The following is a 16,833-nucleotide window of genomic DNA, read 5'->3' as shown; positions in this document are numbered from 1 at the left end:
TCCTTTATCCAGTCATTAATTTAAGATACAAGCCACCAGAAAGGCCATCAAAATCCCTCAAAGATTTACTAAGATTGTAAGAAAAGTAAGAATATTTACAACGCAAGAATGCAAGGAATGAATTACATGTCATTTACAAAAAAGACTAATTTTGCAGTATTAATCATCTTATTTTTTCTGCGTGACTAACGCAATTTGGGCTGTATTGACCTTTATTTTGTAATTTACACGAAATGATTTTCCGTTTGCAATGTGTAAATTACTGTCCCTTTTTTTCACTTGAAAATATTTTACTTTTTAATACATCTTCAAAAATTTCATGAGAATAGCACGAATCTGGAGGCATTCTCGTATTTTAAAAAGAAAAGAAAACGAACAAACATATGCAAACGATTTTATTATATGCTATTCTGCCAAAATACATGCAGGAAACAAATAAATCAGACATCTATAGCTATTTAATATATTTTAAATCGTTTATTTATATGTATTCTGGCTCATCCAACAATTTGATTTGCATCCCGTGCTCTGAAATGAACAAAACGTTCGTGTTATTTACTCCTTCCCTGCTGGAAACCAAAAACCGGACAAACCCGTCTTATATTATATACTCTGAAGAATAATACATGATTATATATGAACGTAAAAAATTGTGATAACTTGGACTAAGAAAATTTAAGAACAAAACGTTACGATTTGACTTATTTTAAAACGAATAGCAATTTAGATTATTGTTTTATTACAATAAGCTGCGACATTTGAATATTCTCAACTGAAATGGTTTTAAAGAGTTTTACAAGTGTTACATAAATAAGTGCATAATCTCAATGACACACACACAAACACAAACAAGTACACAAACACATGTTTTCATAAGTTAAATAAGTTTTGAAGTTGTTTATCTTACGGGAGTTCACAAATGAAGCCCTCTGGTAGATTGCACGGCGCATCATTCCATTTATACTGCAGGCCATCATATAATGCCAGGCAATTTTCAGATGTACGACTGCTGGGCTCGCCCGGTGCCCAATGAGTGTATTCTTGAACATACTCGTCTTTCTTTATCCAAACCCACGTGCCCTCATGCGTGACGTCATTAGCCCCCAGCCAAAAGTCTTTTCCAACAGGATTTGCTGACAAGAAAAAAAATCTCAATAAGTATAATACAGGTCATAGGTTATAAAGAAATTATCATAGCTCAGATATTTGATTGGTCAGAAATTGCTACAGAATGTACACTGACCAATGAAATTAGTCTCTAATACAAACAAACTTTTGATGTTAGCTGTTAGATTTTAACATATTTTTCTCGAAAAAAAAACTGAAAAGAAAATAGTTAAGTAATCATATAGTTCATCATCGTTATGATTCATTCATTCATTCATTCATTCATTCATTCATCTCACAAGTTATTCTTTACTTCGTCCGTCCGTCCGTCCGTCTGCACGTATGTTGCTTCATTTCATTTGTGTTGTGTTTATTTCAATCCAATTTGCTGAGAACTTACATCATTGGGTAAAATTGTCTTCTTTCTTAACATATTTAATATTTGATAACATCATGCATGACAGAGTTGTGGTCCCTTGTCCATGAAGTTTAGACTCGATGAAATGAAATTCAAATAAAGTAGGTAAGTTAGTAATTGCATTTTATAGTCTAAGTTTCATGCTTACGCACGTTCACCGACTTTACAGCCATCGGGCTACTGGTATCTATCTATCAATCTCCCTGGGGAATCTTTTAACTCCGCTTAGTGCAGCCGACACTTTAGCGCAACGGAATTATACCACCCTCGCAGGTACCCATTTACACCTGGGTGAAGTGAAGCAATCCCAGGTAAATTTCTTGCTCAAAGAAATTAGCAGTGCCCCTGGTGGGGTTCGAACCCGGGACCTCTCGATCCCTAAGCGCGCGTCCTACCACTGGACTACTGCTCCTGTCAGTCTAATTTGTTTACCTTCACGCCGGAAAAGAACCATATAGGCGAATGAATGTCTGCGTAAAAATCTGTGTAGAAACTTACGGAATGCTTTCTTCAGTTCATTTTCAAGAAACAGCTGTTCCGACTCGGACTCCACGGTAGCCAGTGTCCCCTCTCCGCCACCATATATTTCACAGTATGCCTAAAAATAATGAAAAAACAAACAAAAATAAATAAGCAAAAAAATCCCACAGTGATCGTCAGTTATAAGATGACTACGTCTGTAAGGAAAGGGAGATAAAAGGCACATTAATATGCCTCAGAAAAACAAATACATTTTTGGTTCTTCAGAAAGGGCAAACATGAATTTTATTATGTTTAAATAATGGTTTTAGAGAATGTTAGATGCTTGTTAGCTGAAGAAAGTAGCATTAAATGTGAAACAATATGTCATAGAAGTAGCAAATGTCAACAAAGTAGTATTTTTATTTCTATACAAAATTATTAAATACTTATTCACTATAAACTATTCTTATTGCCAAAAAAATCAACAAATGAAAAAGATAGTTCAGGTAATTGGCTAAGAGTAACTTTTGGATACTATATAAAAATTAAAATGCTTTTTGGAAATAAAAATAAAAAGCATTTCTGATGCATAATGGACCTTTAAAGAACCATACCCTCCAACCATTTCAAACTGGGTAACTAACCATAGCCTCCCACCATTCAAAGTGAGTAACTAACTGGGTAACTAACCATATCCTCCCACCATTCAAAGTGAGTAACTAACTGGGTAACTAACCATAATCTCCCACCATTCATTCAAAGTGAGTAACTAACTGGGTAACTAACCATATCCTCCCACCATTCAAAGTGAGTAACTAACTGGGTAACTAACCATATCCTCCCACCATTCAAAGTGAGTAACTTACTGGGTAACTAACCATATCCTCCCACCATTCAAAGTGAGTAACTAACTGTGTAACTAACCATAGCCTCCCACCATTTCAAAGTGGGTGTAGCGAAGATGTGGTAACAGGAATTTTCGTGTTTTATAAAATCTATTGGACATCCTGTAGACGTCTGCCGCTCAAATTTGTTGCTCAAAGCTGTAATAAAACAAACAAAAACATAAACATACCTGTATATCATTAACCTGCCCAATTACATTAAATGATACAAATGGAACAGTAGCGGTGGGGACTGGGGCAGTGGGGTGGGGTACGTAAGCTAAATTTACTTTACACTGTTGCAATATACCTTTAATTTCTTTAATATTTACAACCATTTTCTTTTTTTTCACTTTGCTCGACCGGCAACTGAGTGAGGAAATTTGAAAATCGTCAACTCATCTACAAAATTCAAATCTTTAAGGAAGTGGTTTTGCCCTGTGAAAAGTGTACATGCAAGCGAAAGCATCCGAAGGAAGAAGGAAGAAGAACACAGAAACTGGTAGCGTTGTTTTAGGGAATTTTACCTTTTTGTATTTTATAGACTGGAATGAACCCATATATCAATATATCAAGACCGTTTGCTCCTCAACGCTATGGGTTCGAATCCCACCAAGAACTTCGGATTCTTTCATGTAAGTAAGCTATCCATCTAGGTTACGGACATCGGTGGTTCTACTTAGGTGCCAGGTTGTACCTAAAATGATGCAGGAAACTGAGGTCTTCCTTCAGCAGTAAAGCCGGAAACTCCATATGGCATCTACTATGTTAGTTCGAAGAAAAACTAAGCATACAAACAACATACATAACAGGAACAAGTATTCGGTGAGGAGGCATCATAGGTTTGATGTTTGTTATAAAAATATATTTTGCAAGATCAATATATGCATTTTGATCGGCATATAACTAGTTATATGTACACATAGCTCATTCATTTTTTCATGATGTATGGTACATGTATGTGCATACTGTATAACGTACATATATATCATAATTACCACTCCTTATAGCACATGTTCAGCTTTACTTACAAAGGTAGAAAAACTAATTTCTTGACTTATGTTTCGATAAATCTTAAGGGGTTTTCTTTTAGATAAGGAAAAGCTTGTAAAGGTATAGACCAATAAGATCACAATATTTGATTAACGTTTGGCATTTTCATTATTCAATTGGAAACCATCATTATAGAGTTACCTAGGTAATATTACATGTAGTAAGTCAAAGTTTGCACAAATGAAATGCAGTGTCCAATTTTACTATGCATATATCAAATCATTTGTGTTTCCATTGTTTGATAGTTTTTTAGAATTTTTATTTTTAGATAATTATTTTATCATGGTTTCTTACTAAAAATGAACGTGCACGCGTGTGATCTCACGGGCTTTCATAATGTCAACATTATTATTATCTCCACAAAGGTTCAACGTACTACTCCTGTTTACAAATTGAAATTAAAACGTGCACGTTTGCTCGAAGCATTTCATAAACATGTTTACAGACATGCTCTGTGGTGGTAGACTTAGTTTTAGTATTTGTTAAAAGTACGCACGTCATTCACGTACATTGATTATCTATCTCGCATTCTTTATCTTTGCAGAACACGTTTTTTTTTGTTTATTAATTTTAGTGCTTAATTTTGAATCTTATATTTCCATTTTCCTATGTAAATTCTTATATTCGATTAAACTTAATGCGTAACTTAGTCACATATGTGTAGATTCTTATGGATATAATGAAAACTTTCTTACTGCTACATATAAGAAATAGTTGTCCTAAAATGTACACAAGTTTCGCCATGTTTCTGTCTGAACAGTAATGACTGCCTTATCTATAAGGTCATAGGTCATTGCCACCGTATTTTAAAGATAGCTTCAATTTAGGTTAATACATCCATCAAGACTTCTTGAATGTTCGACTTAATTGAGTTTAAAGTCGCATTAAGATTGTTAAGATTACCATGTATCCGGCTACCCGGGTTCGAGTCCCAGACGGTGCATAATCCCGAATCCATTTCTACGGTCATTCACATTGTACCTCTGCTCTGGCATGTATAGAAGTTATCAGTTCCTTGCGAAAGTGAATACAACTGGTACTGATAAACTGCCTGGCTGTTTGCCCAGGATCGATGCAGACACGAAACTTGGCTCAAATATTTTGCCTACCGAGATGATGTACAGAAGATATTTAGTCAGCTTTTTTGGATCACGGTCAAGGTCATATGATTGAGCCTGCGTTTTTGTGTCCGCTCCATGTCTCCCACATTCTTGGAAGGATTTTCACGAAACTTGGCTCAAATTTTCAGCACACCGAGACGAGGAAACGTTCAGTTAAGTAAAACTGTACTATAAGAACTCGTTCAACTTTGCAGCTGTGTTGCTACAAAAGTATCTTGCTGTCCTTTGGACTGCCTTGTTATCTTTTTACACCATATTTAGTAACACCCTGCTAGATTGCCTAGCCAGCTTATTTAGAAACGCCGTGCTAGATTGCCTAGCTAGCTTAGCATTCCAGCAGAGCATTTTTACACTGTATTTAGTAATGCCCTGCTAGATTGCCTAGCCAGCTTAGCATTCCAGCAGAGCATTTTTACACTATATATAGTAACGCCCTGCTAGATTGCCTAGCCAGCTTAGCATTCCAGCAGAGTATTTTTACACTTTATTAAGTAACGCCCTGCTAGATTGCCCAGCTAGCTTAGCTAGCCAGCTGCTGAGCATTCCAGCAGAGCATTTAAACACTATATTTAGTAATGCACTGCTAGATTGCCTAGCCAGCTGAATATTGCAGCAGAACATTTTAACACTATATTTAGGAATGCCTCGCTAGATGCCCAAAACAGCTGAGCATTGCAGCAGATCATTGACTTCCCTATATTAATAGAAATGCCTTTTTGCTTAGTTCACTGTTCACTAAACAACAGTCCAGGAAATACACAGGTAACAACTGAAACAAGAACAAAAAACAGGGAAGAAGATTTTGCCTGATGTGTTGCGCACATCCCAACTATGTATACATCTTGATCTGATGCTTACATGTTCAGGTTTGAATTAAGAAGAGCGGGCTCGACTTTCTGTCCGTGGACATGTCTTGTCCAAGATAGTATTCTGTTTGGATTTAGAAATATCGCAGAACTTACCTAAAAATAACGAAAAAGATGCTTTTTGTTATGTGTAGATTGTTTTGTAAAAGCTTATAAAAAATCTTACCGCCATATGTACTAGTAATAAGAAGCAGTTGTCCAAATATGTAAACAAGCTGTGCCATGTTTGTATCTTAACTCTTGTGCCAGACAGTTTATAAAGGTTACGAGCCATGCATGATAAGTCTGTAAATAGGGAGTCGCATTTTATCGGCTCTTTCCGTCACAATAGGGACTACGATGGGATACCAGGCCGACCACAATTGCTATCTAAAACAACCAACAACTCAGAACAGAAAAATATATACAAATTTATTTACAGAAATGAATATTATAAATGAAAAATGATTGTATATGATAAACTACTATGATAAGTCACTGCACAAACAAACACTATCAACGTATCTCAGTCTATTTCTCCCGTAAAGTTTCTGTCATGATGTTTCAATAAAGTGGTGGCGTTGTTAAACAAAATTCGTCACAATGGCGGGCGTCTTGTATAAAATCTTATCAAGCGTAACTGTACTTCCTACAGTGTTGGCACAGTTGATAGGATCCTGAACAAGGGCATGCGTCACCCTTTAGCCATGGACATACGTGTGGAGGGCCCGTGTCATCTTCGGGTGTGTCCTCAAATAAGAAGCTACAAAGTATAAAACATGGTAAGTTCCATGATAATCAAACATAAGGGTATAATAAAGTCCCTTGGAAAAGACTCGACCTTTTGTCGGTTTCCAATAAAATAACGTGCTTCTTTGAATAAACAAAATGTCCACTATAGTACACCATACATTCCGTGGAACAAAAATTCAATCACATCCGCATAATACTGCGTTGCAAATATATTCAAATATACGCCACATAATAACCACCAATAAATAAACGTCTTCCAAAATCATGCCACTGAAGATCCTTCTCTAGAGATACGTTAGTTTTGATACGTTGTATTTACTTATAACAAAAACTGATGATAAATGAAATGAAGTAAGATGATAACGCAAATTAAATTGATTGAAACAGATCATTACGATACTGCAGCATTTTACATAAAGTTACACAAATACGGTAGAACCATAATAAATTATTTATGAATATATATATCTATAAAATATTCATGGCTCTTATACAATTACAATATAATTAAAACTTCAATTAACATACATCAATTAACATGTCTCGGTATAAATTTGCAATAGCGAAACACTAGAATAAAAAGAGTTTTTAAAATTTAATCTGCAAAAATTTAGAAAACAATAAATTACTGCCAAATAACCAAACCTGAATCAAATAAACTATAATTCTAATAGAAAATAGTATTTTATGAAATAGCAAAAATTTATGAAACAAAATCACTAGAAAATTAAATTTACCTTGTACAAGCTGTAATTTTATGACAAATATAATTTGTCTGTCACCGTCATAGTGACCTGTATAACGTCCAGTGCATTGCAATATGTCACTTAAAATTTAGTCAATATATAGCAAACTACTGAGTACTGAGCGGGAAAACAAATCGTGCAAAACATGAAAAATCGATTTGCACGAAATAAAGCTGGGACGGCGGGAAAAATAGTTATGTAAAATAAAGGCCCGTCCTTCAAATACAGACATAATACATATATCTGGTTCATAAAACAAAAATGTAACTTTCTTATTACTGAAAGGATTTTTGTGAAATAAACGGCAAAATGTTTAAATTGATACATGGAAATTTATGCAAACCATAAAAATACTCTAAATAATAATTTCACCCGAAAACTCTAAATTAAACAAAAGATGATGCAATCTCACATCAATGAATATAGAGTAAAAATGAGGTTCGGCGTGAAAATATAATGCAAGATTTTACAAACGTACTTTCACTTTGTGACATTTACGCCCCCCTTTAAATAAGAAAATTGATAAATTTTCTTTAAAAACAACAAAGTGAAAACGACAAATTGCAAAAGTGTAAGTAGAAATACTGTACACCATATTTATAACCACCATAAATACTACACTACACTCTACATTATACCCTGCTTAAATAATCTGCACCTATGTTTTCTCTACCTGGGATTGCTCTAATCCTCATCCTGTATGGCTGCAAAAGCAAAGACCATCTCATTATTCTAGAGTTACTTAACTTTGCCTTGTTAAGATACAAAAGCGGCTGGTGATCTGTCTCTAGAATAAATTCCTTACCAAACAAGTATCTGTGAAATTTAGAAATTGCCCAAACAATACCAAGGCACTCCTTCTCTATTACAGAATACTTCTGTTCTCTTGGTAACATCTTTCTACTGGCATAAGCTACTGGAAATTTCTCCTCACTTTGTTCTTGAAGTAATACAGATCCTAACCCACAATCAGAAGCATCAACTCTGAGAATAAATATCTTGTCTAAATCTGGTAATTTCAAAATAGGCGGACCGGTCAAACTAGCCTTAAGAGTCTGAAAAGCCTTTTCCTGACTTTCACCCCATTCAATACGATTTGGTTGAAACTTTTTTGTCAAATCGGTCAACGGAACAGCAATGGCGGCAAAGTTAGGGATGAACTTCCGGTACCAAGACACAACCCCTAAAAATTGCCGGACTCCTCGCTTAGTCGTGGGTCTCTCGGTCTCCTGAATTGCCTTGACCTTACTGAGAACAGGTTCAATGGACTTACTACCTCCTATCATATGACCTAAACATTCCAATTTTTCAAAACATATGAAACACTTGGACGGTCTAGCAGTAAGCCTAGACTCTCTTAATTGGGTAAATAACTCATACAATGCATTGATATGCTCTGGCAATGTGACTGTATAGACCAAAATATCATCTATAAAACTATCTGAGTGATCTAAATCTTTCAAAACCTTTCTCATCAGTCTACAGAATGTTGCAGGGGCATTGACTAAACCAAAGGGCATTTTCCGGAATTGAAAAAGTCCCGACGGGATTTCAAATGCGGTCAAAGGTTTTGCATTGTCAGACAAAGGAACTTGCCAGTATCCTTTACTAAGGTCAATTTTCGAAAAATACCTGTATTTTGATAATTTCGAAAATATCTGTTCCATATTGGGCATCGGTTCCGCATCAAATACCGTGCACTTATTGATCTGTCTAAAATCAATACAGAACCTTATCGTGTTATCCTTTTTCCTGATAAGGACAATTGGACTAGAAAACGGAGCATTAGAAGGTTCGATAACTCCCAACTCTAGCATTTTATCAACTTCTTCCTTTACTATCTGCTGTGAGTGAAAAGGAATAGGATAACCCTTAGTCCTTACCGGTTCTGACGTAGTCAACTTAATGTCATGCTGAACTAATGACGTATTTCCGGGTATATCTGTTAAAACATCTGAAAATTTCTTTAACAAGGTTGCAATCTGAGTCTTACAATCTGTTTGTAAGTCAGGATTGACCTGAACATCTTTATATGTCTCTGAACCTTTCTTCAATGGACATAACAATATGTCACTATCATCTTGGTAACTTGTTTCTAAACTATCATCTTCCTCTAATCTATCATACCCATTTTCCGCTTCTACAACAGCTGCACTTACCTTTGCCAATGCACCTCGTTCTGGTTCGAAATTTCTTTCAACATACTCCTTCAGCATATTGGCATGGAAAGTTTTGATCTTATTGTTACCTATGTCTATCCGATAATCTAATTTGTTCACGACCTCGGAAACTACAAATGGACCTTTCCATTGTAACAACAACTTTTGCGTTTTGTAGGTATAAGAACCAGTACTTTACTTCCCTTCTTAAAAGTTCTATCTCTAGCTTTCCTGTTGTAATACTTTCTATACCTAATACTGCTCTTCTCTAACTCCTGCTGTGCTATCTTACATGTACTTTCTAGTCTTTCTTGCAAATCAACTACATACTGATAAGTTGTCTTAACTTCGTCATTCTCTGTTTTTCCTGACCATAACTCTCTCAAAATGGTAATTGGACCTCTTATACTACGTCCATATAACAATTCAAATGGCGAGAATCCTAAACTCTCTTGTGGAACTTCCCGATACGCAAACAACATAGCATTCAAATACTTATCCCAATCTGTAGGTCATTCACTACACATCCGTTTCAACATCTGCTTTAAACTACCATTAAATTTCTCCACTAAACCATTACACATCGGATGATACGGTGTTGTTGTTAACTGTCTAAGAGACAGCAACCTACTAACCTCATTCATAATTTGTGAAGTAAATTGTGATCCACAATCTGTAAGCATTTCCTCTGGAACACCTAATCTACTATACATGTCAACTAATGCTTCGGCTACTCTTTCAGTCTCTATACTAGGCAATGCAATTGCTTCAGGATATCTGGTAGCATAGTCTACCATGGTCAAAATATATCGGTTCTTTCTATCAGTCATAGGTTCGATCGGACCAACAATGTCAACGGCAACTCTCTTAAAAGGAGTATCAATCAACGGCATCTTACCTAAAGTTACCTTACTTATTCTACCTTTAGAAATAGTACGTTGACAAATATCACAAGACTGACAATATCGTCTAACCTCTACAAGAACACCTGGCCAATAAAACTCCCCAAAGACTCTATCACTTGTCTTCCTAATACCAAGATGTCCCTCCAAAAGCGAGTCATGCGCTACTTTTAACACAGTCTCCCTAAGATCCTTAGGAACTACTAACTGCCTACTTACGTCACCATTTCCTGCCGTAAACTCTCTAAACAACATCTTATTCCTGATCTGAAACTTCACTTGCCCTTTACCTCTACAGTTTCTAACAGTACCTTCCTCTGCTTTCTTTCTACATCCATCTAATGAACTATCTGCCTGCTGCTTCTCTACAAACTCTACATTAGTGATGTCTAAAATCTGTGAAGGAACTTTAAGTCTTCTATGAGCTTTAACTTTACTCTGCGATCTTGTTTCTACTGCTGAAGCTAACTTACCAAAATTTGGTTCTACAGCACCCTCTATGTTACCGATAATTACATCATTTGTAGGATTATCTACACATAGTGCTTCTACAGTACCCCTGTAATACGGACAATCAAGATCAATTAACGCCATGTCTAATCTGTGCTCACTACCATCAATGTACTTACATCGTCTGGACTTCCCTAACAATTGATTTGCATTTACCAAATTCCTTCGTACTATGACACATGTACACCCAGTATCTCTCATTGCAACTATAGATTTACCATTACATATACCTCTAGTTGTCGGACATGAATTTATAGTAACTGTACCCACGTCTTCAAAATCCCCAAGTTCTATCAAACTACTACCACTATCCGATCTCGGCATCGAAATTTTCGAATCTACATCTCTATCTCTTCCTCTACCTCTACTCCTACCTCTAAAACCTCCTCGCCTTCTATTACCCTGATAACTATTATCATTCTTACTTGGATTCATTGAGTTCGGTTCTATGTCTTCCGCTGCGTTAGCTTTATTTGTAGCCTTATTTCTACAGAAAAATGCTGTATGCCCCTAAACGAGACCACAAGATGTGCATTTATAACCTTCATACTGCTGAGATGCTCTACCTCTATTTACCAGTCTATCGTTACCTCTTTGCATACGATAACTACTACCTTGATTTCTATCTACAGGTCTACTCGGCAGTGCATAAGGCTTAGCTCTTTCTTTAATTCCATGATTCACTACATACTTCGGACCTCCTCTAGTCTTGGCAAACAAATCTGCATCTTCCGCTACTTCACGGGCTGAAAACAACTTCTTACTACTAAGGTTCTGATATAGTTCTCTATTGCAGATATCTAAAATTGATCCCTTACTATGAAGTCTAACAACTTTTCATAAGTCTTCTCCACCTTTACTCAATCTTAACCAACCATCTAAGTATCTAGAAATTCTAGCTAGGAACATAACAAAAGTCTCATTTTCACGGGGCCTTTCAGTCCTAAACTTCTTTCTTATACCCATCATCAGTCAACTCAAACTGCCTTAACAAAGCATCTTTTCAGCTTATTCATAATCCGTCCTATCTTCTAATGGAAGCCTATCAAATACCTCCCTAGCAGTACCTTTTAACAGAAACGGTAAGTTTTAGATGACCACATTTCATGTTTCCCCAATTCTGAGCAGGACGCATAAGTTTCATAAACAATTCAAATACGCATCCATAGAATCAATCTTTTTTTCGTCAAATGGTGTCATCTTAACCTTAACCTTACCTACACTCTTCTTACCTAACATATCTCTAACTCTATCTTCATCTTATATTCTGTATCTAACTTCCTAGCTTCTGCTTCCTCCTTCTCTCTTTCTAACTGACGAGCATAATCTAACTTCTCCTTTGCAACACTAGCCTCATTACTTAACTTCTCTTTTTCCATTCCTATCTCTTATTTCTAACTTCGTCCCTAGAAATCGTGGACTTCATAATCTAAACTTCTCTTTTGCTAACCTAGCTTTCTAATTCTAACCTATCTTTCTCAGCTTCTAAACGTTCCTTCTCAGCTTTCTAACTTCTCTTTTGCTAACCTAGCTTCTAATTCTAACCTATCCTTCTCAGCTTCTAACCTTACTATGTCTTTTCTTCACGCTCCCTGGCTTGCTCCTCTTTAACAAAGTTTCTCAAAGCCTCATCTGTATACCCTAACTCCTTTGAACCTACCTTCATCAACTCATTTACACTAGTCATCTTGAACTTATTATGTATATTTCCTACACTGTAACACTACTACAACAACAACTTAGGTACAAGTAAAATCTTACCGTGAGGTTTAGAACAATGATATCAAAGTATCATTAAAGGGTAACACTACAACCCTTAAACACAACACGCTATATTCACTTAGTGCAATCACGGTGCACTATAACACTACACTTCAGTGTAACACCATATAATTAAACGCATTTATCACTCTAGCGCTATAATCAAAATGTACCTTCACTGTACACAGTACTAAAATAAACAATGTATCTATATATTCTAAACACTATACCTCACCACTACAAACACTAAAGTTTCAAACACATCTAAGTATCTCACTAAGGTTGTATGATAATAATCTTAAGTGTACAGTAGACAGTTGGCAATAATTAAAACTGTTCAAAATACTTTAAACTTCAAAGTCCAAACTACGACCCAAAACACAATGTCGCGTAGCACTTTACCCCACAGTGCAAAAATAAAAGGTATATGGCCAGTTTCAATATACTACAAGACACAAAGTAAACACAAAGTAAAATTGTAAATGACACAATAAATTAAATGTTCACCTAGATAACAGACACAGTTTCTTTATCTAGAAAAAGTACACAAGGCGGGTAGTACCTTACATTGCAGAGTGTATGTGTGTATATGTACTTCCGGTGTTTTACCGAAAGGTCACTTTCAGATTACAAAACTGGTGTCTCATCATAAAGTGACACCTAAAAAGGAGGAAAATGGAACGAACTCACCCTAAACGTCCAAACGTCCACTGTCGGGTCTGTGTGGCTGTTATAACCTCTCAGCTGGATAGCTGTCACACACACAAGTCCGTTTCATTTGTCACGGTATCAATCTGAAATGTTAAGAAATTATAATCACACTAAATATAAAAAAAATAATTAAAAGTGATACACAATTTAACTACCTTTAAGTAAACTAAATTTAACTTTTGATTGTAAATAAAATTTTTACTTAAAATAAAAACCAAAGTTTCTAGTGTTAGCTATATAACCTAGCTGCAGTAAAATGAGTGTGGTTTGTTTCAAATAACAACTCTAGTCAACCGGTATCCAATCACGTCGAGTCACCAAATGTCACAATAGGGACTACGATGGGATACCAGGCCGACCACAATTGCTATCTAAACAACCAACAACTCAGAACAGAAAAATTAAACAAAATTTATTTACAGAAATGAATATTATAAATGAAAAATGATTGTATATGATAAACTACTATGATAAGTCACTGCACAAACAAAAACACTATCAACGTATCTCAGTCTATTTCTCCCGTAAAGTTTCTGTCATGATGTTTCAATAAGTGGTGGCGTTGTTAAACAAAATTCGTCACAATGGCGGGCGTTCTTGTATAAAATCTTATCAAGCGTAACTGTACTTCCTACAGTGTTGGCACAGTTGATAGGATCCTGAACAAGGGCATGCGTCACCCTTTAGCCATGGACATACGTGTGGAGGGCCCGTGTCTCTTCGGGTGTGTCCTCAAATAGAAGCTACAAAGTATAAAACATGGTAAGTTCCATGATAATCAAACATAAGGGTATAATAAAGTCCCTTGGAAAAGACTCGACCTTTTGTCGGTTTCCATAAAATAACGTGCTTCTTTGAATAAACAAAATGTCCACTATAGTACACCATACATTCCGTGGAAACAAAATTCAATCACATCCGCATAATACTGCGTTGCAAATATATTCAAATATACGCCACATAATAACCACCAATAAATAAACGTCTTCCAAAATCATGCCACTGAAGATCCTTCTCTAGAGATACGTTAGTTTTTGATACGTTGTATTTACTTATAACAAAAACTGATGATAAATGAAATGAAGTAAGATGATAACGCAAATTAAATTGATTGAAACAAATCATTACGATACTGCAGCATTTTACATAAAGTTACACAAATACGGTAGAACCATAAATAAATTATTTATGAATATATATATCTATAAAATATTCATGGCTCTTATACAATTACAATATAATTAAAACTTCAATTAACATACATCAATTAACATGTCTCGGTATAAATTTGCAATAGCGAAACACTAGAATAAAAAGAGTTTTTAAAATTTAATCTGCAAAAATTTAGAAAACAATAAATTACTGCCAAATAACCAAACCTGAATCAAATAAACTATAATTCTAATAGAAAATAGTATTTTATGAAATAGCAAAAATTTATGAAACAAAATCACTAGAAAATTAAATTTACCTTGTACAAGCTGTAATTTTATGACAAATATAATTTGTCTGTCACCGTCATAGTGACCTGTATAACGTCCAGTGCATTGCAATATGTCACTTAAAATTTAGTCAATATATAGCAAACTACTGAGTACTGAGCGGGAAAACAAATCGTGCAAAACATGAAAATCGATTTGCACGAAATAAAGCTGGGACGGCGGGAAAAATAGTTATGTAAAAAAAGGCCCGTCCTTCAAATACAGACATAATACATATATCTGGTTCATAAAACAAAAATGTAACTTTCTTATTACTGAAAGGATTTTTGTGAAATAAACGGCAAAATGTTTAAATTGATACATGGAAATTTATGCAAACCATAAAAATACTCTAAATAATAATTTCACCCGAAAACTCTAAATTAAACAAAAGATGATGCAATCTCACATCAATGAATATAGAGTAAAAATGAGGTTCGGCGTGAAAATATAATGCAAGATTTTACAAACGTACTTTCACTTTGTGACACTTTCCGTCAGTCATAATTATTATAAATTCAAGTTTCAAGTTTTTATTTCAACTAGGCCCATATGGGCCTCAGTTTTATAAACAGTAAAATTTCACAAACAAATGAGCATTAACAAAACAATAATACAGATGTGTAAATGAAACAAACAATCGGAACGTCCTCAATAACCCCGGAGTTAATACGGATTGAATATCACGTGGTTCAGATCCTCAATAATGTGAAACGAATGTATTTATTTGACATCCAAACGAAGATGAAGTCTGAGGGGCCTCCATGTCCGAGTGGTTAAGGTCGCTGACTTGAGATCACAGGTCCCTCACCGCTGTAGGTTCGATCCTCACTCGGGTCGAAATCTTTCAAGTGAGGAAGCCATCCAACTGGCTTCGGTGGTTCTACCCAGGTGCCCGCTCGTGCCTGAAATAATGCCCGGAGGTGCACCTGGGGTCTTCCTCCACCAATAAAAGCTGGAAAAAATCGACGAAAAAATATCGGCGGGACGCTCTAGGATGGCCCGACTTGAGTGTACGATCGCCCATATGGGCTTTCCGGCGGCGACCTTAAATAAACGCATTTAAAAAAAAAAGAAAAAAAAAAGATGAAATCTGTTTCGGTACAATTATGACTGGCAATAGGTCTGAAAACCATTTTTGATTTAAATATGCCCACTGATGTACAATTTTTTAACAAATTCGGGTTGGCATTTTGTACTTTCGGTTTCTACACTATATAAATAATGTATTGCTTGCTTTTGTTTCTATAATTCACTTATTTTAGGTGGACATTTACTTGATATATTGAAAAAAGACTTGTCAACATCTCTCAACATTAAATTACTACATGTATTTGTTTACATGTTTAGTTTCTTGGCATAGGTTAGTCCGTATTGTGTTCGAAGTCCTTATCCGAAGACTGACGAACCGGGCCGAAAAAGTTCGATTGATAATAAGGATTATGAATAATGGTCGAGGTGTTCCGATTGATTTTCGAGCTCAAAAAGCAACAGAAGGAAAAAGAAAACAGGCTAATTAATGAATAACCTTTTAGGATCCTACAAAAGTACAGCAAAAAAGCATATGAACATTTCTGGGGCATAAAAGGCCTTTAACAAAGGCGGACCATATAGTGTCATTTTTTAAGAAAAGTAAAAAATATTTACAATGCAAGGAATGAATTGCATGTCATTTACGAAGAATGTCTGATTTTGCAGTATTTATCATCATATTTCTACTGCGTGACTAACTAAATAATGGCTAGTTTGAATATTTTGATCTTGATTTGGTAATTTACGTGGAATTATTTCCAGTTTTGCAATGTGTAAATTACAGTCTTTGTTCACTTGACAATATTTTACTCTTTGATACATCTTCAAAAATTTCATCAAAATGAATCTTGAAGCATGCTGCTTTAAAAAGAAAAGAAAACGAACAAA

The 16,833-nt window shown here is 35.4% G+C and overlaps 1 protein-coding gene across 3 annotated transcripts in view; it reads right to left on the bottom strand.

Moving 5' to 3' along the window:
* LOC132745952 (perlucin-like) overlaps window positions 1-6,154 on the bottom strand; it is a 31,510-nt gene extending 25,356 nt beyond the window's left edge. The window contains exons 1-5 of one of the 3 annotated variants that reach the window (XM_060734983.1): window positions 6,078-6,147; window positions 2,912-3,030; window positions 2,024-2,123; window positions 908-1,133; window positions 381-528 (exon numbers count right to left, since the gene is read on the bottom strand). In XM_060734983.1, coding sequence (XP_060590966.1) covers window positions 498-528; window positions 908-1,133; window positions 2,024-2,123; window positions 2,912-3,030; window positions 6,078-6,135 — 534 coding nt within the window. In that variant the 5' untranslated portion in view covers window positions 6,136-6,147 and the 3' untranslated portion in view covers window positions 381-497. Of the gene's footprint in view, window positions 1-380; window positions 529-907; window positions 1,134-2,023; window positions 2,124-2,911; window positions 3,031-4,619; window positions 4,770-6,077 lie in introns of those variants that run through there. The other 2 variants (XM_060734981.1, XM_060734982.1) reach the window with 2 other exon arrangements.
* Window positions 6,155-16,833: the final 10,679 nt, after the last annotated feature.

Source organism: Ruditapes philippinarum, unplaced genomic scaffold, assembly GCF_026571515.1.
Source record: "Ruditapes philippinarum isolate M1 unplaced genomic scaffold, ASM2657151v2 ctg878_1_1_1_1, whole genome shotgun sequence".
Classification (NCBI taxonomy): Eukaryota; Metazoa; Mollusca; class Bivalvia; order Venerida; family Veneridae; genus Ruditapes; species Ruditapes philippinarum.
The sequence above is the reverse complement of the archived record's forward strand: the minus strand, read 5'-3'. Positions and strand labels throughout refer to the sequence as shown.